This window comes from Sinocyclocheilus anshuiensis, unplaced genomic scaffold (genome assembly GCF_001515605.1).
Source record: "Sinocyclocheilus anshuiensis isolate Anshui unplaced genomic scaffold, SAMN03320099.WGS_v1.1 scaffold1024, whole genome shotgun sequence".
NCBI lineage: Eukaryota > Metazoa > Chordata > Actinopteri > Cypriniformes > Cyprinidae > Sinocyclocheilus > Sinocyclocheilus anshuiensis.
In genome coordinates this window covers 2,081,843-2,107,499 of record NW_015552843.1, presented here as the reverse complement: position 1 = coordinate 2,107,499, position 25,657 = coordinate 2,081,843, and the positions used below count along the sequence as shown (strand labels likewise).

Genomic DNA, 25,657 nt, shown 5'->3' with positions numbered 1-25,657 from the left:
TTAAGTTTTGATATATTTACGGTAGGAAATTTACAAAATATCTTCATGGAACATGATCTTTACTTAATAGTCTAATGATTTTTAGCATAAAAGAAAAATCGATAATTTTGACCCATACAATGTATTGCTATTGCTACAAATATACCAATGCAATTTATGAGATTTATGACTGGTTTTGTGGTCCAGGGTCACACACACACATATACACATACATATATATTATATATATATATATATATATATATATAAGTATTACTGTTTTTACTGCAGTTTCGTTCAAATAATTGCAGACATTGTGAGCATAAGGTACTTTAAAAAATTAATTAACATTTAAAAAATATAACTTCAACTTTTGAACAATATATATTATTTATATTTGTCATAGATAAACTCCTAAATCCAAAACATCTGGATGTGTAGTCACAGATGTGTTTATGGAAGAGTGTGCCTTTACAAAGCATGTACATTTCAGCTATCACCATTACATTTTTCATGATGTACCCTGAAGAGTTCACTAGCTGTTATAGTACAAAAAAAAAAAAGAGCTCAAGTGTTAATGCTGCCAGATTGATTTCAGTGAATCACTTAACAAAAATAGTGATTTCCTATTTTTTATTTATTTTTTCCTAAGTAGATCCCACATAACAATCATTGTTTATTTTTATGATTAATACTAAATGCCATCTGGCCTTCATGTTAATACATTTTTAGCACAGTGTAGCAACCAGCACAGAACTTGTCTGAGCTTACTATTGTTACTGTACAAGATCTTAGCTCATATTTTCATAATCCTGCTTTTATACATAATTCGCATTTGGAAAATGCTGTCAACGTACAAAAGATGTTGCACTGAATACATGAGAGCAGCCTTTGTTTAATGAAGTAATCTCAATAATAGGATGTCTTTATGATGTGTGGTCTGTCATGTGATATAGTGCTGGATAAATGTGCATAATGACCCATCTGTCCAGCAATTTACAACCCCACTTAAACTGTTTGTATTCAGCACTCTGAAAGGTTTTGTTAATGTTGTAACTACAGCACTCTACAGAGTGCGAGAGCAGCTCAACTCAATTATTTCCCCATTTCCTCATTAGAACACAAATATATTTAGCTAAGAGTCCCTTCCTACTGAACAATGCCTAACACGTTAAGGAAAATACAGTGTTTGCTCAGAATTATGGTCAGGAAGAGCCGGTATGAGTGAAGGTGCTAATGTAAAGGCCTGTTCACACAAAGGACAATAATTTATTAGACTTTTAATAATTGTTATAATTTAGTGTCAATACAGTAGTGTCCACACCACAGCTATAACAACAACATGGAGGAACAATATTGTTAGTATCACTTTCAGATTTTTTTTTATTTTAATAAACGGAGGGTAAACAGGTGTGTATGCTATTATAGTTATCGTTATAGTTATATTTTAACAGCCGTCTTGTTAATGGGCCCTTAAATCAGAGAATGCTGCAGATCCATTGATTTTTTTTGTGGAAAATTTCAAAACAAAAAAAACAATGTGTAAACGTTTGGACATTACTCTCTATAATTAAAACATTGGTAACACTTTATAGAGACATTCTCACTATTAACTAGTTAACTGTTATTAACATATTGGCTGTTTATTAGTACTTATAAAGCACATATTCTGCATGACCATATTCTACCCAATACCTAAACTTAACAACTGCCTTACTAACAATTAATACGCATTTATTATGAGTTTATTGAGGCAAAAGTTGTTGTTAATGGTTTGTTAATAAATAGAATTGTACCTTAAAATGTGACCAAATATTGTAGACTTTAATTGTATAACTAATATCATGGCCGGCCCCAAACAAATATCAAATTAATACAAATTTTACACAGAACAGGCTCAACATCAGTAAATAGTAAATGATGTTAAAAGTAAAAAAGGATTTGATTCAGGCTTGTTATTATTGCTCGAAAGTTCTCCTGAAGAATTGCCTTTTAATGCAGATGCCCTCGCTCACTCTGCCCACATACGTGTTCTCATATAATTACCACATTTGCATTTTAGCTGCTGAAAAATATATGAATGTGTTCCTGAATAGGAGTGAAATTGTTGCTGGTTTGAATCAGAGGACTCTTCCCTTGTTGTGACCACTTTGCCATTGATTAAAGCTGATTAAAGTACTCAATACAGCACTTTAATCAAGGGTGAAAGGAAAGGGCTGCTGAAACAGTTCCCAGTTCCCCTTGCTATGTTTTATTTAAGGTCATACTGGGTTCTTATTTATTTGCACAAGTGCATTGTGTAAGTTAATCTAGGCTCATTGAAAATTTGAATAATGTCTCTACCTAGATTTTTGCAAAACTCGTTATTCCTTTATGATTGCAGAGGCAGATAATCGATTAATAGACTTATTTTCATGCCTTGCACGATACTATCTTATGACATCATGACACTTTTGCTGTAGTGCATGATTTGTAAACGAAACACAAGTCATGATAAATGAGCTCAAAGACTTATAGACGCAAACTAAAATGCCATGATTGCTTCAGCCAATGTGTTTTCATCTCATGAGTGCTTTTAACACTGTCAGGGTCGGTTTTAGTGTAGGTTGTACCTTTCAAAACACGAAAGAGCATTAACCTTTTAGTGCCACTCACCAGACATTTGACTTTGAAAGTGTCACGTGCAAGAAGCACTGAAATTAATTTAGCAAAATGTTGCATTTAACCATGTAACCATTGGTTGCAGTAAGTATTGTTGTCTTTGCATTATTCTGCTGTTATCTAACAGGGGAAGAGTGTGTGCACAGATATGCTTTATTAGATAGAGTAAAGGAAATTTGTGCCTTTTGATCCCGACAACAGTAGGAAGTGCTCTATATGTATGGCCCTATGAAATCCGTTTTATTTTTTTCCCAAATTCAGTTTTTTTCCCGTTTTAATTTTACTGGATTCTGTTCTTTCCATTTAAATTTTTCTAGACTCTGTGTTAATTGTTAAATTCAAAAAATAAAATCATTCATCCATTGTTGTTTTGTGTGACGTCAAAGCCATGTCTATTCACCAAAGGTTTCTTGACCTGAAAAAGATTGAAGACTCCTGCTCTTAAAGCCCTATGATGGTCTGTTAATCCCGCCAAATCTTGAATTGGCAGCCTGCAGTAATACTGTAGCTTAATGAATTGTTAAAATGGTTAAAAGTGATTCCGTCACAGTCTTCATTTACAGTTTACTGCTCCTGTGAGGATGTGTGTAAACATAAATAAAATTGATTACATCGCTCTGGGAGCGCTATCGTGCCGCCCATGGGCTTGTATCTCCCTCAGCATGACAACAAGTATCCAACTGTGTGGTGCTGGTGTGACGTGGTTGTCATGGTTACCCCCCCACCACCACCACCAGTTGCTTTGCTGCTCTTGTCCTTTATCTACATCTTCACATACGTCCTTTATCTTTCAGTTACTAAAAAACAATATCATTAATGACTCTGTTTAACAGATTTGCCACTTAGTCTACATATTCATCTAGGCTGCTGCTTTCAGATGACAGCTGACAATTTTCATGGAATTTAATTTGAGCTAATTTAATTGTTTGCTGCTAATGAAGGAAAAAGAAATTGCCTCCATTTGTTGTAAATTTTAAGATAATACTGTATGTTAACAAGGAAGCGGACTTATATGACTTGACAGAAAAGGATGGGCGGTGTGAGAGAGTTTCGGATCAGTTCTGCAAAAAGTGTTTTTATGCCTTGTAACAGCATCAACAGCCTAGTAATATATTGAGTAGCTCATTTAAAATGTGACAAAAACATTGTGACATTAACATTTACTAAATAAAACAAGTTAATTTTACTCAAATATGAATTAAAGTTCACTTAATGAAAAAAAGTTATGTGAACTATTAAACAGTATAATCATGCTTTAGAGTGTGTAAGGAGATACGTTTTTTAAATTACATGTTATAAAATGTGTTTTTGCATAAGATTAATATGGGGATGATCTGTTAGTGTTTTTTGTTATGTTGGGTTTAAGTGGGTTTCTGTTTTGTTGGAGGTTTGGGGGTTACCTTTTATACCAAGGAGAGCCCGTGATTAGGTTGAATGATATGACTATCTTTTGCTAACTCAAATGAAATATGTACACATTAATATTTTTAAACATATTTGGGTTAAGGAAGTCAGTTTCCTCAAAATGAAAGAGTTACTTTGTTGGATTTTACAGTGGGTTAAAGCAAAATTTGGGTGAAAACTATAAATATGGATCCAAGCTCAGAAAACGACTTGTTTCAGATTTTGTCACATTATGATGTCATAGTGTGATGATAGTCCTCCTCTGCAGAATAATGGTCTAGTACTGCTTCATCTTCGCATCTTTGGCCCTGCCCATTGGCACATTAGTGTAATGAGAAGAGAGAGAGAGAAGAGCAATACAGAACTAAAATAGGATAACTGATGTAGGCTTATGTTTTTTATTTTATTTTTCCCTGTTTATTCGAAACATTTCCAAATGTGTAAACTATATCAGGTAATATCTCGATTCTCAAATATGTGTAAGTAAATGCGTTTTTCACCTTTATAGATTGTTATTTGGTCAATAAATGGTGATGGGCAAAGTAGACTAATAGTGTAATCTATTAACTACAAATAAAACCCAACTTTTTACTTAAGTACCAGCATGCCATAAAATATTTTTAATACGACTGACTTTGTATAATGTGAATTTAATAACAATATTGTAGGTTACTAATTATAACACTTTCATTTTACAGAGAGCAAAGAACATTTACATTAACAAAAAACATTTTCATTCAGTCTAGCCAGAGTTCAGGCGCTCTCAAAAACTCCCATTAAAATCAATGAAGCTGTTTACACTGTGAAATGAATATCTTACTTACATCTACGCACATCTGCAATTTGTTGTTTCTGATGAGAGAATTCACCAGTAATTCAGTCAGTGAGCAAGTGAACAAAACACCGCATTTCAGCGATGACTCATCTACACGTCTCTGATTGGCCATTGCATTCATAAGCTCAACAGAATCGTGTGTGACTGGTTATAATGCAGCGCTGTACAAACGTGTCTGTCTCTGGCTCAACGCCAGCAAAAGCGTGAACGCAGATATGAATTTAGCAGCTGATGCTGTGCTGCACTGAAAGATCTAATCACACAAGTGATTGTATCAAATATAAAAAATATAATTCGGCAATTTTTTGTCAAGAGAAAGGAAAAATTGAAATCGCATCATATGACCCCTTTAACGCAGTCTACACTGCACCGTGAATCTCTTATTTACATAATTTTTGCATTGTAAGTTATGATAAAAGCATTTGTGAGAGTGCAAAACCCCAGATGAAATGACTAGATCGCTGCATTCATGCGCTCAACTGTCTGTCATCAGCTACAATACTCAACATTTTTCACGATTAGTTGATCTCAAAAGCTGTGATAGTAAAAATGCTGTAAAAGTTTCTGAAAGAGCTCCACATGTAATACTTATTTCATATGCAAAGATGTTAGCCAAATCAGAGGGCTAAAATCAGGATAGGAAATGTCCCTTTATTTTTAATTTCAGATAATTTTTTTAGGTAAAAATCATACAATCATTCTAAGTGCACCTCAGGAAACATTATGAAATAAAAAAATGCAGTTCATGACCAGTTTAAGGGATTTGTGATTGTTTATTGAGATGTTTAATTTCTGGTCTTATCTTTCAGATAATTGCCTTTGTCTCCCTGTTTTTCATCCTGGTGTCCATCACTAACTTCTGCCTGGAGACCCATGAGGTCTTCAATGAACTTCGTAATGTCACATCTACAAATACTGAAAGCAACTCCACCATGACCCCCGTCATCTCGAAGATGGAGATGGAGCCCAAACCAGTGCTGACGTTGGTGGAGGGAATCTGTGTGGTGTGGTTTACCTTCGAGTTCCTGGTCCGCATCATATGTTGCCCAAACAAGCTTCTCTTCATCAAGAACCAGCTAAACATCATTGACTTTGTTGCCATCCTGCCCTACTATCTGGAGCTGAGTTTGACCGGCGTCAAATCCGAAGCTGCCAAGGACGTCCTAGGCTTTCTGCGCGTGGTCCGTTTTGTGCGCATCCTACGGATCTTTAAGCTCACTCGACACTTTGTGGGTCTCCGGGTTCTCGGCCACACCTTGCGGGCGAGTGTGAATGAGTTCTGTCTGCTCATAATCTTTCTGGCGCTCGGGGTGCTCATCTTCGCCACCATGATCTACTACGCTGAACGTATTAGCGCAGATCCCCTAGACCCTAGTGGCTGCAACCACACGCATTTCAAGAGCATTCCCATCGGCTTCTGGTGGGCGGTGATCACAATGACCACAGTAGGCTATGGGGATATGTACCCTAAGACATGGCTGGGCATGATGGTCGGTGCATTATGTGCGTTAGCAGGTGTGCTTACCATCGCCATGCCAGTGCCCATTATCGTTAACAATTTTGGGATGTACTACTCACTGGCTATGGCCAAGCAGAAGTTGCCCAAGAAGAAGAAGAAGCACAACCCAAACCCACACATGGTGATGAACTCTGCCTCGTTTGGGAAGTCTGAAAGCAACTCACCTAGGAACAGCACACAAAGTGACACATGCCCCCTTGCTGCTGAGGAGAACCTTGGAAGAAACCGCTCAGGTAGAACATCAGGATTTCAATGACAATAGTGTTTTCTAAGAGACAACAGTGGGATGAATTAAATTGTTTGATACAATGAAGCTAAAGACCCATATGGATATATGGGATATATGGCCCATTTTAAGGTAGAATTATACTGGGAATATCACAGTATGAAATATATTAATGTGGATCATATTTTAATCATATTAAAACAAGAATCAAAACAATTCAAAGGCAAATTTACCATTGATATTGACTTTGTTTTCCGTTTGTTTCAAGCATAAATCTAACAAAGGTTTATGCCAATTCTTGTACACTGAACAAAATTATAAATGCAACACTTTTGTTTTTGCCCCTTGCACTGCGTGAGGCAAATGGTGGTCACACCAGATACTGACTGGTTTTCGAACCCCCCCGAACACCCCAATACAGTAAAACTGCACATTTTAGAGTGGCCTTTTGTTGTGGCCAGCCTAAGGCACACCTGTGCAATAATCATGCTGTCTAATCAGTATCTTGATATGCCACACCTGTGAGATGGATGGATTATCTCGGCAAAGGACAAGTGCTCACTAACACAGATTTAGACGGATTTGTGAACAATATTTGAGAGAAATAGGCCTTTTGTGTACATAGAAAAAGTCTTAGATCTTTGAGTTCAGCTCATGAAAAATGGGGGCAAAAACAAAAGTATTGCGTTTATAATTTTGTTCAGTGTATATTTTCTGAAAGTGAATAGTCATGAACACTGACATCCATGCTTTTGTCTTTTGTCTTGTTGTCAGATTCAAAGCAGAATGGTGATGCTACCGTAACTCTTTCTGAAGAGGAGAGCTGCAGTCTGACCCAGCCGCACTCTCCGGGCGAGAGGTGGACGCTTCGATGCTCACGCAATAGAGACAAGCCCATGAAAGAGGCAACTTGCTTCCTGCTAAATTCTGGAGACTTTTCTTGTGGAGCTGATTCCACCATCCACACAGGTAAACAGGAACTGCTGGCTATAGAGTTAGAATCTCGCTGATAAATTCAGGAATTTAAAAATATATTGTATTTTTTTTATATTAAAATCCATTTTGTTGCCAAATATATACTGTATGTTGCTTCCTATGCCACCTCTATGCTCCAATTTTTAAAGTTAAAAACATTAATTTGGTACACTTCAAAGAGAGTTCCAAGAAAAGTGATCCAACCCATTTTTCAGAGTCCAAATTAATCTGGCAGGGCGCCACAGTCTAGGAAATTTAAAGGAAAAACTATACATGTATATATATATTGCAAAATGATCAGTAATTAGGTCTTGTGTCATTTATTTGGATTTATCTCACAAAAAATGACCAGCTTACTGTACATTATCCTGCTTATTATCTGTGTTCTTCCCAAATAAATGGATATGAAGTATTGATTTGCATCAATATTATTTTATTACATGAAAAACGAGAGCCTGTAGAGTGCAATGAGGAGCATGAAACTGTCAAAGCTATACAGGAAATCATTCAGTTGTACAGTTTAAGAGTCTTTATAAAAACATTTGACCACAGAATGCCACAATTGAGTAATCAGAATAAAGTATTCTGGAGCACAGTAAAATAAATGTATTTTTTTGTCAGACATGTTATTCTGTAGCTGACATTTCAAAACTGAGAAAAATAGGATGATAACATCACACCAAACAAGAGAGCATCACGACAGACAAAGCATTCTGCAAACCCAACATCCTTCATTACTGGCTGCTGTCAAGTTAGACTTCAACTCAGCCTGAATGACTTGCACCTCGGCCCCCAAATTCCTTAAAGCTCTGACAGGTTGGCGGCAGTCTATTTCTGGAGATAATCGCTTGATCACGAGCTGCTTAAGCAAACATTCCACCTTTTACATCCTAGAAGCCCCTCTCTCCATTTGAAGGAGCAGAAGTGCTGCTAATGTAAAACAGGAGCTCATTAGCACCTGTGACTGAAGCAAGACAGCTTATAGGTGGGAATCTTCATCTGAAATCTGGTTCACTAATGAGTAAATTAATTAATATTTCCATAAATTAATAAATGAATAATTAAGTCCTGTGATCTCATCTATGATCTCATCTTTGTTTTGATTTCCCTCTATTTTTGGAAAATTCAAACAGAGGTCGTCTAAGCCCTTCAGACATTCTGTGACGGTTGATTTGTCATTTGTGTAAAAAGCCGTGCAATTTTCCTCGCTGATGTGGAGACCGATGCACTCTGGGAATCAATGAGGGGCAGAGCGACAGCAGCTGTGGTCCTGTCAAACAAACAGTGATTACAGGCAATAATTCCTTCACCAGACATAGCAAAGATGCTCCATCTTTGGAAATATCATCGCTGATGTTAAAAATAAATATGTACGAATGATCCGTAGATCAGAAACCCATGGCATTTCCTCTGTTTGTGCTTATATGCGGTGTGAAACAACAATAATGTCAAACACAGATGATACAGATAATGATATATAAATGAAGGTCGTTTTTTTTGTACCAAACTGGTAAGATTAAACTTAATTTAAATTATGTTGTCACTGAAAACAAGTCTTAAAGGGTTACTCCACCCCAAAATGAAAATGTTGTCATTAATCACTTACCCCCATGCCGTTCCAAACCCGTAAAAGCTTCGTTCGTCTTCGGAACACAATTTAAGATATTTTGGATGAAAACCGGGAGGCTTGTGACTGTCCCATTGACTTCCAAGTAAATAACACTGTCAAGGTCCAGAAAAGTATGAAAGACATCGTCAGAATAGTCCATCTGCCATCAGTGGTTCAACCGTAACATTATGAAGCCGCGCTGCACGGATGCGCTGTTTTTGTTCAAATCAAAGCGTTAATACACGTAGAAAACGTATCCTTGTGTCGCGGCTGACACAGAATAGCGTACACTGCTTGCGTTCAGTGGATATTCTCCAAAATGGCGCTACGGTGATGCGGAGAGACACAGAGGAGAAGAATTGTTGAATAAAGTCGTTATTTTTGTTTCTTCGCGTACAAAAAGTATTCTCGTCGCATCATAACGTTACATTTGAACCACTGATGGCAGATGGACTATTCTGATGATGTCTTTCATACTTTTCTGGACCTTGACAGTGTTATTTACTTGGTAGTCAATCGGACAGTCACAAGCCTCCCGGTTTTCATCCAAAATATCTTAAATTGTGTTCCGAAGACGAACGAAGCTTTTAGGGGTTTGGAACGACATGGGGGTAAGTGATTAATGACATAATTTTCATTTTGGGGTGGAGTAACCCTTTAATATTTTATTTTCTAAATGCATTTATCTTGTCTTGAGCATATTTAGATATTTTTACTGGAAAATTAAAAGGAAACAAGATTTTTTTGCAGTAAAGACAGTCTCCTTGGTTACTGTCTTCTCTTATACAGCGCTGCTGTCTTTTTCAAGCCGACTTCTTTCTTGATTTGTGTGTAATTATGTGGCGAGCCAGTCATCCAGCACTGAAAGGCATCGTCTCCAGCAGTCCTGAAGTGAGTTACGGATCTGCTTCTGGTCCCGAAAGGCAACTCAACTTAATTGCTGCTAATAGGTTTCCATTAGCAACATGGACAGACCCCATGGCTTTCCCATTCTCTGGGTTCACAGCAGGGCCTCTGAAAGGCCAGAAGTCTTCTTGTTTTAATAGGCAGGAATCTTTCTCTGAAGACAGTAATACAAAAATCTGCAGTGCTGGTGTCTAATGTTTTGATTGATTCAGTGATCCAAATCCCACTACATGTCATTGTAGCATTGTCTTTACATTTCAAAGTTAAAAAAAATAGTATAAAATCTTAAATAGTATAGAAGTTTTAAAGGGACTTCAATTTTGTTCCATATATTTACTAATGCCCTTCATTTTACTTTAATTAAAATAGTAAGTTTGATTCAACTTGTTTTCTCTGTGTCTTTGTTTCAGAGAGCTGTAGAGATGCGCTCACATCCCCAGCAAACTACACTCAAGCAGAAGTCACTACCCTGACCTGAGGGGGGTTTGTCCTGATGGGAAGAGTGGGTCACTCATGTGGGATGCTCACCAATCTCTCATCTTCTCCTCAATCATGCATCATCTTTCTCAGTCAAGAATATGGAACATTTCTAGTCAAATCATCATGTGTGTCTGTCCATTTTAAATGCTGCCAGGCATGTCTTTGCATGATAGAGCACAAGTACATTTGGTCAAAATTTCATTCAAATCTGTTTTCAAATTCTCCAAAATGGCGCTACGGTGATGCGGAGAGACACAGAGGAGAAGAATTGTTGAATAAAGTCGTTATTTTTGTTTCTTCGCGTACAAAAAGTATTCTCGTCGCATCATAACGTTACATTTCGTTTCAGAGAGCTGTAGAGATGCGCTCACATCCCCAGCAAACTACACTCAAGCAGAAGTCACTACCCTGACCTGAGGGGGGTTTGTCCTGATGGGAAGAGTGGGTCACTCATGTGGGATGCTCACCAATCTCTCATCTTCTCCTCAATCATGCATCATCTTTCTCAGTCAAGAATATGGAACATTTCTAGTCAAATCATCATGTGTGTCTGTCCATTTTAAATGCTGCCAGGCATGTCTTTGCATGATAGAGCACAAGTACATTTGGTCAAAATTTAACTTTAATATACCTTTTTATTTGGGACACAAAATCTTAAAGTAATGACGTCGCTGAAGTCCTCATTAAAGTCCTTTTTAGTTTTTTATTTTTTTTCCAAAATTCAGCTTAATTTTTCGTTTTTCGTTCATGGGTGGAAAAATGAATAAATAGCTTGAAAGAACTGATGAAGGCACAGTTTGATCTTCGGCTGACCAATCAGCAGAAAGGGGCATTTAATTCCCGCCCACATGTAGAAATCGAATATTCAAGCTGTTTATTCATTTTTCCACCCATGAACGAAAAACGAAAATCGAAAATTTAAGCTGAATTCTCGTTTTTCTTTTTTTTTAAAAAAACAAAAAGACGAAAAAGGAGCCGTTTTCTCATTTTTCTATTTTCAATATTAAATAAAAAAAACAAATGATCGAATGATACACGGATTGCCATTTAAATGCTAGTTTAATCCTAAAAGTTGACAAAATAACTTTTAATATTATTTTTTAGAGACTTTTTAAAAGGACAAACCATTCAATATATCCTTCTACAACTTCATATTTCATTGAGGAAATATGTTTAAAGTCTTGTCTCCTCATCAAATATGCCTTTATTTGATCAAAAATACAGTAAACATAAAATAGTGAAATACTATCCCTAGTAAAAAAGTAATATTTAAAATGCATTTATTTCATACCAAGTATAGTTCAAATCTATTAACATTTACTGATATAAAAATGATATTTAAACTTAATTTGGAGTACTACTTGTGCACAATGCACATTTATTAATATTTAGCCTAAAATGTGTTTTAATGTCACTATTGATGAGGATTTTATAATCTTTGAATAATATCGGTCTTTAAATGCAAGATATTTAAAGTGTACCTAAAGTATACTTGCAATAGTTCCACTTTATCACAATCAAATGTACTTGTATCTAGTATATCTATATGTAGTATATCTTTAGTTGGACTTCAGCTATACTTCCTAATAGGGATGCACAGATACCGACAATGGTATCGGTATCGGCCCGATACTGGTCTCCTGTACTCGTACTCGTTAAAATGCCCCGATACCAAACGCCGATACCACACAGCATGTGATAAGCGCCATATTCAGACAAAGAAACACCGACAACAGAACAACAGACAGCAGAATGGAGTTAAGGAAACCAACTAACATTATACATACCCTTTTGGTTTCTGTACCCAATATTTAAAAAATGTACAAATGCAATAAAAATATCGGCATCGGTACTCGGTATCGGCAAGTACCAAACATAAAAGTATCAGTATCGGGCGAGTACTGGAAAAAGTGGTATCGGTGCATCCCTACTTCCTAATACAATTAAAGTTCATTAAGTGCAAAATTAGTTGTTCCAAATTAGCAGACTTTAAGAATACCAGTTTAGTATACCAATTGCAGGTTGTTTTTATTAAGTACATAAATATGTAATTGTATTTGTAGTATACTTAGAATGAAATAAATGTATTTCAAATACATTTTAGCATATTTATTTTTCACTAGGGATGACAATTAAAAAAAACTGTTTTCTATTTTAATATACATCTAATATATCTAACATTATACAGTAATTTCCTTTACTGTCACTTTTGATCGATTAAATGTGCCCTTAAAGAGTAAAAGTTTTTTTTTTTTAACTCTGAACTTATGAAACAACAGTGCATATGAAGATCTATATAGCATTTCTCCCCGCATGATTCTCAGCTTGTCTTTATTTGGACAAAAGCAGAAAGCAGCTTGTGTCTGTACAGTATCGTTCCAGAGATCACAGGCCAGCTAACACGACTATAAGAATGGCCCATTTATCACTGTACAAAGAATGGCTGAACAAGGATCTTCAAGAACAGTTTTCCAAAAGTATTTTAATTCAAAATGCCAAAGGGAAATACATAAAGTTTCCGTTTTTCTCATAAAGAAAATAGATTTTCAACAAAGCAACTTTATTAAAGAGCACAGTGGCAGCTGCATGCTTTCGCAAACCATCGTTTTCTGTAACCAAACTACATGAAGTCCTGCATGTGAAATCATCAGCCATTAATATTCATAACATCGCTGGTTGAGATGGGACCAAACACAGAAATCTTTGTTCTGCAATGTTAGTTCACTGCAATCTAACCTTCTTTTGCAAGTACACACTGTAATACCTGTCCAATTTGTGCCTCCTGTCTTGTAATACTACGAATAATTCTAATTCTAATAATAATAATAAAAAATAAAAAAACAACTTTGAAATATTTTGTTGTTAAGAGAGGCTCATATTGTTGAGATGTCAATCATGTTTGCGCACACACACACATAAAATTTATGTGAGACTTTTTCCAGTTTGTTGTCTGCCATAGTTGCCTTATGTTTCATAACAACAGAGTTCAAGTGCAACACCATGCTATTTAGATCAGAAAATGTAAATATCAGTACTACTGTATGTAGCAGAGTATCACTATCTAGCAAGAAGATGCATTCACTATCTAGTTATACAGACTGATTTCATAATGGTCCAGCAGTAGATAATCTGCCTTTAGTAAACGTGAGTATGTTTGTGTGTTTCAGGGATGATGTAACATGCTAACTATGAGGCTCTTATACTAATAGATGATATGTATACTGAAAAAAGGTACGAAAGCTGTCACTGGGGCAGTACTTTTAAAAAAGGTATACCTTTGTACCTTAATTACCACTAAAGAGTTCATTTTAATATCTTAAAAGTACATATTAGTACCTTAAGTGTACATAGTAGTGCCTAAATTGTAAATTTTAGTACATTTTAAAAAGGTACCACCCCAGTGACAACTTTTGTGCCTTTTTTTCTGAAAGTGTACAGCATTGCAACTTTTGGATGAACGTACAATGTTATATGTCTAAAGAAGCTCATATCTTGTATTTTGTAGGCATGTGTGTCTATGCATTTCTGCAGGAATACAAATAAAATCTAAATATTGAGCTGAGGTTTGCGCTGCTTTATCTCAAGCGCTGTCCCATCCGTAAGGCTGATGTCTGAGATGCAGCTGTATGTTTTGGAACGCAGTCATTGTTGTGTATTTGATTTGAGAAGGAGAGCCAAAGCCTCAGCGCGTCCGTCTGATTGCAGACCTGAGCTTGTGCCGCCTCCACTTGTACAGTTTTAAACAGAGCAGAATACACATCCATCTCTATGGCGACTGTGAGAGATAAGCCCCATTAATTACTGTTTAGCTCCTTCCTTCTCTAAATGCATCATTCTCTCTTTCTCCCCTCCTTCTCTCTTTCTCTCACTCTCTTTTTCGTTCCTGTGTTCTCCTTGTTTCTTTCCATACTACACCACTTTAAAAGTGGTAAAAATGCAATTCAGGGACTACTTCTACCTGATCTGACCCTTAAAATGACTTTTTTAAGTCAAGTATAGTCCTATATTATTTTATTTTATATATATTTTGCTTCAAATAAAACACGTCTATTTAGACGTTATGCCATGAAGCAAACTTTTAAGTTACCTAACAACTCATATTTTTCATTGTAGTTGCAAAAAATGCAAAGGTGCTATAATCCTATAATATAATATAATATAATACATTTTTTCTTAAAACCAGTTTATTTAGATCTTATGCTGCAAAGCAAACTTTTAAGTTATAGAACAACTTATAATTCTTTGACAACTAATATAGCAAAAAATAGATTACATTACTTTTTTATTTTATTTTTTATTTTTTTGCAGTGAAGTGATGACTTGTAATATGACACTTGTAATATATGGGCTTTTTTTTATTTTTATTTTTTTTATTTTAAACATTAGAATAAGTATCTAATTACAGGCAAAACACAACATTTAGCCTAATGTTAAGATTACAGGATGAATGAAAGAAATGGTCACCAGGATCTGTTTCACAATTGCCTAATACATGTTAAAGATGAAAAGCTATACTTTCTTATGCACTTGTTGATTTATACCCACAGTAAATATGTTCCAGGTACTATATTCCCACACAGCTGTTATATTCAAATTTGGAGAATACAACAATATCTCCCATTCTTCTGCAGAATCCATCAGCTGAAAGGAGTAGCAGAAGCATAGGAAGTGTGCCGCAGTGAATGATTTAATAGTCTAACATGCACTAAATAAGCTCACTGTGTCTAAGGCTTGGATTGAGTGACGCACATAAGCTTTCACGCAGGGAAAGGGGTGGCAGCATTTCATGTGTTCTGTCATCCACTCTCCAATTAATTCCATTGTATTTCCTTCTCTTTTGTTGTCTTTTTTTGCCCCATAAAATGGGTTGTCATGGCAATGTCGAGCGCAGTTACCATGGAGAGCTGCTCATCTGCCTCTTCAGCCGGGTCGCAGAAGTGGCCAGTTAGAAAAAAATAAAATAAATCAGAAAGGGAAAATGCATAAGTGGCCAGTTGGTTTCTGGCTGGGCCTGACTGAGCATTTGGGTTCCCTGGTAACAAATGTTTGCTATTGAGAGTAACAGCTGTGACAGACATTCTGTTCTGAGGGCTTGTGACCCATAGAAATGTTCAATCTCTACATAAAACACAATGTTACTAGTGTAGACATTTAATATCATGCTGTAAAAGGTAAAAATGAGCCTGTTTTTACTTACCCTCTAGGAAAAGTAAAATAATGTAGTAAATTATATTTATGAATGTCTTTTTAAAAAAAGAAAATGACCAAATCACCTTTAAGGATGAGGCGGCTGTTCTAAATATCAGTCAATAACATTAGAAAATAGGAAAAACAAAAGCTTATGACCCTGGAAAGGCCACATTGTTTCATCTTGAATCCATTATGTTCCTAATATCTCCAATGCACTCTCACAGACTGATATACGCTCACCCACTTTGTTTTACCCCCAGCTCTGGTGATAAAAGAGGTGCCATGATGGAGTTGTCATGGTTACGGTGCTCTCGGATGTCTCTCCCCCCCTTCCCGTTCATCATCTTCTCAACACTGGAAACGGCGAGACAGGTTTTGGGTCATTATCCCTAAGATTCATGCTGTCTATGGACAGGTCCCGCTATTTCTTTCAACGGTCCATTCATCTTCGCCCCCTTTCCTTTGTTAGCCGAGACGTCTTTTCATTTTTGGAGACTGAGAGGTCTCTCTGATTGTGTCTCTAATTTAAGTTTCAGGATTTTTTTTTTTGTGTAGGGGAGACTGGAAAATGTGTTTGATTGTATTTACTTCTAATGTACTAGGATGTCTTACTGAGCTTTAACATTTCAATTAAAGGAATAGTTCACTCTAGTTCCATAACATTGCATCACTTGCTCAATAAAGGATCCTCAGTAGTAAATGGGTGCCGTCAGAAAGAGAGTCCAAACAGCTGAAAAAACATCTCAATAATTCACAAGTAATTCACAAGACTCAAGTCCATCAGCTAACATCTTTAAACCACTGTTTCTGGCTAAACATTCTTTAATACAAGTCTTTCTATCCATAATATTGCTTTCTCCTGTGGAAAAAGTCATCTTATCTAAATCAGGGGAGAAATATGCAGAGATCATGCACTGTTTACGAGTAAAAACTGTTCAAAACTGTTTTAAACATATGCTGTCAATTTTAATGTGAGAGGGCAACAAGGGATGGACTTTTTCACTGGAGAAAGTGTTGCTATAGATTATAGACTCATTAATATACCTTATATAGATTATAGATTTTGCCCAGAAGCCATGATTTAAAGGGATCATGAACTGAGAAATCAAAATTCCCTTGATCCTTTGACATGTAAGATGTCATTGTGCTATAAACATTCTGTAAGTTTCAGAACTCAAAACTTTCTAGTTAGTCTAAAAACAGCTTTTATTGAAGCCAATCTGCCAAAACAACAGGTTGAGGAATGTGCCACTTTATGACGTAATAGTGTGGATAAACACTGCCTCCGCAGAAGAAGATCAACACCTGATTCTACAGCACTGCCTGTTTAACCCCATACACAACATGTTGACGACTCATTCTGACGGCACCCATTCACTGCAGAGGATCCATTTGTTAAGAAAGTGATGCAATGCTAAATTTCTCCAAATCTGTTCTGGTGAAGAAATAAACTAATCTACATCTTTGATGTCCTGAGGTTGAATCAATTTTCAGCAAATTTTCATTTTGGGTGGGCTATTCCTTTAATATAATGGAAATTTATGCTAAATCCAGTCCTATTACATAAATGTTTCCAAGTATTGTTCAAAATGTGAACATATGGGAAGAATTAGAAATCTTTCCTTGAAAACACACTGTTCTTGAATGTTTCCTGTTCACCTTTGTGTATCTTTCCTGTCAGAGTCCTGTTTGAGGCCAAGTGGACCCATGTGATCAACCTTTGGCTTGACAGAGCCATGATATCCAAGTTTAGCATGATGCTATCAGACATGTTCACATTTTCTATTATGAGACACAAGACAAGCAAACAAATGTTTACATATCTTAATCAACAGTCAACAACAAAAAAACAAAAACAATAATAAACCACCAAAATGCTGTTGATCCAGTCAGATTAAATCTGTCAATACTACATTAATAATACATCATGACTGCAGAGGTATTTCATTTATTTTGATAGTAGCACTTCATTTTCTGCAAAGATAACTTTCTGAGAAGATGATACGAAACAGGAAAGTGCTATTACTGTTTAGTCTTTTTCCTTCCGGCGGGCCTTTAGTCCTGTTCTATGTACTTTAACATTTTAGAAATGAAAAGGTCAGTTTGAATCTTTGCTAACAGGGACTTTCAAGCTAGTTTTATTTATTTATTTACATATTGAACCCAGTATACAAGGAAACCAAATACCTGCAGCGGGCATTAACTTTTCTATCACAAATCAACAGTCAACAGAAGTAACATTTCTAAAGTTTCATTCTGTGTTAACACTTTTTCTCAAGCATTAATCACAGTCAGCAGAATCAGGTATGAGGTTGTAGGACCATCTGATAACCAGTCGACTTGTTTCTTTGAATATGAAGATAAATGCTGTAAGAGGAATGGGCATTTATCTGTTGAAGAGTCAAAAGCTTCTGCATTTGAGAGGCTTTTATCACCATGAAGTAGACAGATATGAAGCCATTAGTATGGACACATCTGACATCCACCATCACTTACAAACGCTCAATCTAGATGGAGTTTTACTGGCAGGAAACCAATAGAAACAAAGAAGCCATTACTATGCATTTTAAATGTCCACTCTCACAAATGTATGGTCTCAAAGCATTAATATTAATCTTGTTTCCAGTAATGCACATATTAACCCCTCTATTTCTAGCCCTGTTCTGTGAGTGTGATGTAATGAGTTGCACTGGCTGGGTGAGATAAGATCGCTTTTAAAAGTGATTCCAAGCGTTCAGTTTTTCCTTTATGATTTCTGTTAAAGAGGAGAGGAAAAAGCCACCTCACTTTAAAATCAATGTGAAAGTGGTTAAGACCTTGTTACTGTAATTATTCAGTCAGTGGGCGCTTTAATCCACAGCCAATTAGCACAGGCACATAAGAGTGCTTGCAATGGCTGATAATGTGTGCTGCTAAAACTGACACACACACACATGTAGGCTCACACACTTTCATACAGACTCCATACACATGCACAAAATACATAAAGAAATTTGAGTTCATATGGAAATCTTTGTTTGACTGCAGAAAGTGCAAATGCAAATATGAGCACTGCTGAGATATTTTCAAACTTCCAAGAAGACAAATGTGAGATTATGAGCCTGAAGAGCAGGATATAATGTTTGCATATACTATCCAATTCACCACACTGTTAACAGGTGAGATATTTTTTTTTTCATTCGTGATTTTACATGCCAAACGTGATTGTAAATCTTATATAGTCTACACGTTAAGGCTTAAGGTTCTGCAAACAGCAAAAATAAAATCTATACTAACAATAAAACAGTTTTTTCCCCCCAGAAAATGCATGTGAAATTAAGTTTATTTTTCCTACCTGCTTGACAAATTGATTTTGTTAAATACATTAAATACATAGGCTACATTTACAGAGAAGCGTGTGCATGAAAAAAAAGGGTTGAGAAAGGGATCCCATAGATTGTCCTACCAGGGCTTTTTATTTTATTTATTTATTTGTTATAATGCTTTATTAATTCAATGCCACAAGAACGAGAGGTATTACATATTCACATGGTCGAATTAACATTAGCTGAGAAAAAAAGAAAAGGTAAGAAAAGAAAGGAAGAAAATTACATAAATTTCAATGCTTTCAGAGCATTACATGTTTTCAGTGCTTTTTGTTTGTTCCAAGAGATTTGAGATGGTCCTCACTGCAGAACACAAAATCCAGGGGGCGTGGTTGGATCCAGATCCAACTCCTCCCACCTTACATATACCTAAACCTACCCATCTCCACCCCCTGACCCCTAAACCCACCCATCTCCACCCCTAAACCTACCAATCTCCACCCCCAAGATGTGGATCCAACCACGCCCCCTGGATGGGAGATTTACATATAAAGTCATTTATAAAATGTGAAAAATTTGGTCTACATTGAGCCCATTTCTTCTTTTGTATAGTCCTATAGGGCTTACTGGGCATGCATCAACATTGCGTCATTTTTGTCATGCTGAACAACAGTTACTGTATTTGCATTATTGTAAGGGTATGTTTAGGGTTGGGGTAGATGTAGATGTTAAAAAACACAATCTGATAGGTAGCACATTTAATTTAATGTTATTTTATTGGAAACTGTAAATAAACCAGAAATGCTAACGCGTGAACACGCGTTTTTTCGTGCGCTCACGAGACGTTTATTGCGCGTGCACGTTCAATTAAATTGTGCACTTGCAAAGATTTTTTTTATTTATTTTTTTGTCAGCAAATGACACTTTAGTTGCTTGTAAGAAAGAAAGAGAACTATTTGCCACTGAGGTAAGACAAATCTCTCAAGTCATGTCACTTTTATATTTATAATGCTTTGTACAAGAGATTTTAAAGCAGCTTTACAGTACCGATGCAAGTTCTGCTGTAAAGCAGCTGTAGCTAGTACATTATTCAGCCTCACTTGTTGGTTCAGTTTAGTTCAATAACTATGTGAAGTTACATTATAAAACAAGTTCAGCGTTTAGTAGCTGCAGCTCTGAAGAGAATATTGTCGTCATTCAGTTCAAGTTCAATGTTGATTCAGTTCAATAATAGTGTTGATGTTGTAAAAAAAAATCACAAGTTTTGCACAAGTTTGATCTATTTGATCTAATTTGATCGTCTATAAAGCAGAAGGCATTATTCAGCTCAGTTAAATTCAAGTTTTGTTCTCATCTAGTGTGTGCCATCAAATCGACGGTATTACTGAATCTCTGAAAACGTTTTATGCGATTTTGCTTCTAAAGTATTTTGTTTTAACAGCTTATAGATATTTCAAGACGAACCATACAAGAAGACCTTCGGCATGAAAATGAGTAATTTACCTTACTTCAGCTCAGGTGTGTTTTTCTCCTTTGTCACAGTGAGTTCAGAAAAGCATGATATGTTTCTGGATTTCACCTTGCCCTTATTACTGTGGTTTTAAAACACGGGTTTAAAGGGTTCATGGCACACAGCAGACACTCATTCAGACCACCCTGTCAAGGGTAAACCTTAATCTATATGCCTTTAAACTCATAAGGGAGGTGCTGGATTGTGATGGCCCACGGTCTCATCATCACCTTTAATTAAATGCCTTAATGTAGTTTCATGAGTAGATGTGAGGAACAGTAAAAAGAGTCTGATGGCAAAGCAGCACCCTTGAGGTATGGCTGATTTTGGGTGCTTTATTCTCTTTAGTTGCATGTAGGCCAACCGTTAAATCATTTAGTGAGCTTTTTTTGGGGTTGTTTCAAATTCTTTTGAGCCATAACATTTATAGTGTGTAAAGAGTGTGGTCAGGAAGTTTTCTACTGTAGTAGAGAGGTTCATGATAAATTATGAATATCTGGATTAATATCAGTGTGTGATATTATCAAGCTATACCTTATAAGTAGTCCTTTTCTGCTTTTGTGCTGATTTCATTTCTGCTTTTCTGATGGAACTAATTTTTGCAGACTGCTCAGTGCTGCACACATATGAAAGATAAAAGATACCTAACAGGAATATACTGATATATTAATTGTTTCTTCCCATAAATGTGTGCATTAGAAAAGGTGTGAAGTAGGAATTGTTTTGATGCTGGATCAGTATTGTTCTACTTGGATAGACGTTGAGTCCTATTTTTGTTTGTTAATTCATCATAGCTAGCACCAGATAGCCTCTCTCTCTGTCTGACGCTGTCTGTGAGAGTGTGGAAGGATATGGAGGAGTGTGAGGCGTAAGCGTGCAGGTGCTGGAACGTGTCGTTTGCACACATTCTTGGCTCGGGCCTCTTTTCCTACAGTGACTCAACCCAAGATCATCACTCCCATGGGCTGAGGAAAACAATGGCCCAGCAGTCTCCTCAGTCCTCTTCCAGCTCGCTTATGCTGAAAAAGTCACGCAGCAATCGCCAACAGAGACAAACAGGAAAAAAACACACATCTTCCTGATTCACCTGTTGCCTTATGTTTCACTTATTCTTTCATTTAAAATAAATGCTGTTGATTCATCAAGAATCCTGACAAAGTATCACGGTTCCTACAAAAATGAGTCAGCACAACTGTCTTCAACACTGATAAGGAAAAAAAAGAAAAAAATAAGTAACTTAAGCACCATATCAGCATATTAGATTTATTTCTGAAGGATCATTTGACATTGAAGACTGGAGTTATGATTTCTAAATAGTCAGTTTTGCTAACACAGAAATATATGATGTTTTAAAATGTATTACAAACAAGACAAAACTACAAGTAAGGAAGGAGAAATAAATGTAATTTAGAATATATTCTCTTGAAACAAGTCACAGTATCTTATGCATATCTTATTTTGCTTCCCATGTAAATCTGTTTTGTAATTATTTATTTTTAAAGATACTGACAAACAAGGCAAATATGCTAATTAAGAAGACAAGTGGATACAGAAACAGTAAGGTCACTCAGTTATATATTTTTTATTGATTTGAAAGACTTTTAAATGCTTAAAGGATGGACTTATGTTTTCCCATAATACCAAGCAAAACTATTGTTTTTGACATGTTTATATCCTACTGTATTGCACAAACGCGACCTTGAATACTGAAGAAAGGAGGAGGAAACAAAGGAAGCAAAAGTATATTTTTACAATTGAGTTTCATTGCTTAGACATTTAAATTTATTTTATTTGTGCACTTGAGGGGCTGATGCTAAATCAGGTAGAATGTGATGGGAAAACAGGAAGCTGCATCTCAGCCAAGTAAACATCTGCTGATGGACGTCGATGTCCTGTTCTATAATTAAGAATGTCACTCCTAGATTTACCACTGTTTGTGTGAGTGGGTGTGAGAAAAGATAGAGATAGCAATTGCGGCAGTGTCTCAGGCCTGTGATGGAGGAAAAGTCTGTTTACAGGATATAGATGAAACGAGGGTTTACAAAGTGGAGAGTGTGAGGGGTCGGGCATGACGCACTCTCTGCCCCCTAAAACAGAAACACATACTCGCATGTCGTCTTCTTATGGCATCTCCTTTCATACCAAAACATCTGTGATATTAAAAACACTACAACTTAATACACAGTACAATCAAAAGTAGACAGTATGAGAGATTCTGCCACCTTACTTAAGACCTAAAATGCTCTACACACTGTCCTCAAAAGCCTTTGTGTGACTTTGACGGAACAGAAGCCACAATCAGAGGCTCAGATGGCGACAACACTAGTTTTGCTACCCGACTCCCTCACACTCTCACAGCCTAATAAATGTCAGCGTTCATGTACTGAGATTCATGCTAAAACCGAGTTTCATGCAACAGTTCAAGGCTAAATTGGCCCATGTGACGGTGACGGCAGCCTAACATGCTCTTGAAAGGCGTTTGGGGAAAGTGTATGCAAATTTCCTTTTTTTTTTGCAAATTTACTTAATTTCCTTAATGACCCTAAAAGCCAATTGAGAGACAGATAAAAGATAGATTAGTGACTAGTTTAGCATTTCAGCCCTCAATAATACAATGAGAGCTCAACTAAGGGGCATTACATGTACAGTACATGTGTGTGCTTATGGGTATAAACACACAAAGTACCATCCAGCTAATCTTGATTTTGTTTTCTTTTCATCAGAACAACTTGGGTACTGTAAATGTAACATTACATCACATGCTCACCAATGGATCCTCTGCAGTGAATGTCCTGTGTCTCGCAAGGTCTTGTGAAGTGAAAAGCTGCATGTTTGTAAGAAACAAAATTCATCAACACATTTTAACTTCAAACCGTTGCTACATTATAATGCTTCCTTCAGTAGGAAAAGTCCATCCCCATTTGTTTACAACTGTTTTGGGCTGTTTTCCATTTGTAAACGGTGCTTGATCTGTGCATATTTCTCTCCCGATTCAGACAAGATTATTTTTTCAATGGAGAAAGCAATATTATGGATAGAGGTGAAGTTAAAACCGTTGTAATGATGGATTTGTTTGTTACAAACATGCAGCTTTTTCATTTTTTTAATTTGATGTTTTTATCAGCTGTTTGGACTCTCATTCTGACGGCACCCATTCACTGCAGAGGATCAATTCATGGGCAAGTGATGTACTGCTAAATTTCTTAAAATCTGTGCCGATGAAGAAACAAACTCATCTACACCTTGGATGGCCTAAGGGTTTTCAGCAAATTTTCACTTTTCGTTTAAAGGAACTGAATGCACCAAAAATGTTTATTATTTATTCTTCTAACGATTCTTATATTTGTATTTTAAGTTACTGTTTATGTTTCATAATTTTAACAATGCAATGAACATCTTTCCATGTGCTCCTTGTTGAGAATCTCTTAGAGGGATGTGAGAGCTTTCATCTAATCGGTTTGTAGACATTAATTGCTTCCAGTCAGCTGTTAAGAGCTTCAGGAAAATTGGCGTATCTCAACATATCCAATGACCTGTCAATTCCATTTTGACTTCCGCATCACTTCCTGCCAGAGGAAGGACTTCTGGCTTCACACGCTCAGCTGGACAGAGATTCACTTAACAGACAGGATGTGGTCGGACTGCACAGAGGTCTCAGTCCTTGATGCTTTTGTGCTACAGTCTCATCCTAAAATGTACACTTATTTTCAAGACATGGAAAATCACTAAACTGTTCTTAATTTCAGTTTTTATAAAATAAAGAGAAAGTAAAATGGTGCGTTTATTCCCTTAACACCTGTTTACATTGTTTTTTTATTTAAAAAATATAAGCTATTAAAATTAAAAACTGAAATAAAAATGTAATAAAAAATCTGATTCAGTTAATCAAAAATAAACTAAAAACAGTAATATTGTGAAATGCAATTTCAATTTCAAATAACTGATTTCTATTTTAATATCTTTTAAAATGTAATTTATTCCTGTGACTCAAAGCTGAATTTTCAGCATCATTACTCCAGTCTTCAATGTCACATGATCCTTCAGAAATCAGTCTAATATGCTGATTTGGTGTTCAAGTAACATTTCTTATAACCATTATAATGAATGGTTGTGCTGCCTAATGTTTTTATGGAAACAAATGTTTAAATGTCTAGAAAAGATTAAAAATGTATTTCCTGTCATTTTGTATGTGTCCTTGCTGAATAAAAGTATAAAAGTATCATACTGCACCCAAGCTTTATTTTATTAAGCCCTCCATTTTTTCTTTTTAAAATTTATAGCTCAAACACAAATAGTGAAATTAGTGCTTTTGGGCACCTTTCATCCTGAGTGTATCAGGTTTCACTCGTAATGAAAGCTATAGGTTTCTTTCTTTTATTGGCTTTCACCAAGCTGTGGCAGAAACCTTTTCAGTCAATCAATGGATCTGGCCACCGCTCAACACAGATGACTCACACCAGAGCACAAACACAGGGATGCTCAGCCTTTTTAATACTGTGATTGAAAACAACTTGATTAGTCAAGGAACAAATCAGACACACACATTTCAGTGTGAGAACCAACTTTTTATTATTCGTTTTTGTGATGGTCCATATTTAATATTCATAACTCAGCGTTTCCCCAAGTGAATTGGAAATACTGTACAATATCAATAACACTGAGACATTAAAATAGTCCTTGTATAGCTAACAGTATACTGTGGCTAGTGATCTGAATGTGCTATCACCCAACAGAATAGGGTTTGACTAAAGGTTTAAGAGCATTGCTCTTCTTTAGCAGTGAAGCCCTCCAATGCCGCTACTCTCAGAGTAACAGCGGTTCCTGTGGCCTCAGAGACCATCTGACCAACGTCCAACCAAAGTAAATGCCTGCAGAAATATTGCTTATAAATCTAAGACAAGTACAGCACACAAGTGTAGACTGGAGGGTAATAGTACATGTTTCATCTGTGTCCTTCTTACTAAATTACTCGCGGATGGTCTTTACAGTACTTTGGGGGATTAAAAATACGTTTACATTCACATCAAGTATATTTCTAATGATTAAAGTAGCACTTCC

The 25,657-nt window shown here is 36.2% G+C and overlaps 1 protein-coding gene and 1 long non-coding RNA gene across 3 annotated transcripts in view; both read left to right on the top strand.

The window, feature by feature from the left end:
- Positions 1-10,766, top strand: part of LOC107668031 (potassium voltage-gated channel subfamily C member 1-like) — a 24,398-nt gene extending 13,632 nt beyond the window's left edge. The window contains exons 2-4 of the mRNA XM_016459758.1: positions 5,689-6,631; positions 7,399-7,593; positions 10,525-10,766. Of these exons, the coding sequence (XP_016315244.1) occupies positions 5,689-6,631; positions 7,399-7,593; positions 10,525-10,592 (1,206 nt within the window). The 3' untranslated portion in view covers positions 10,593-10,766. The remainder of the gene's footprint in view (positions 1-5,688; positions 6,632-7,398; positions 7,594-10,524) is intronic.
- Positions 10,767-18,725: 7,959 nt separating this feature from the next.
- LOC107668055 (uncharacterized) overlaps positions 18,726-25,657 on the top strand; it is a 21,885-nt gene continuing 14,953 nt past the window's right edge. Inside the window, exons 1-3 of one of the 2 annotated variants that reach the window (XR_001631846.1) lie at positions 18,726-18,942; positions 20,531-20,607; positions 21,394-21,783. This is a non-coding gene — a long non-coding RNA (uncharacterized LOC107668055). Of the gene's footprint in view, positions 18,943-20,530; positions 20,608-21,393; positions 21,784-25,657 lie in introns of those variants that run through there. The other variant, XR_001631847.1, reaches the window with a different exon arrangement.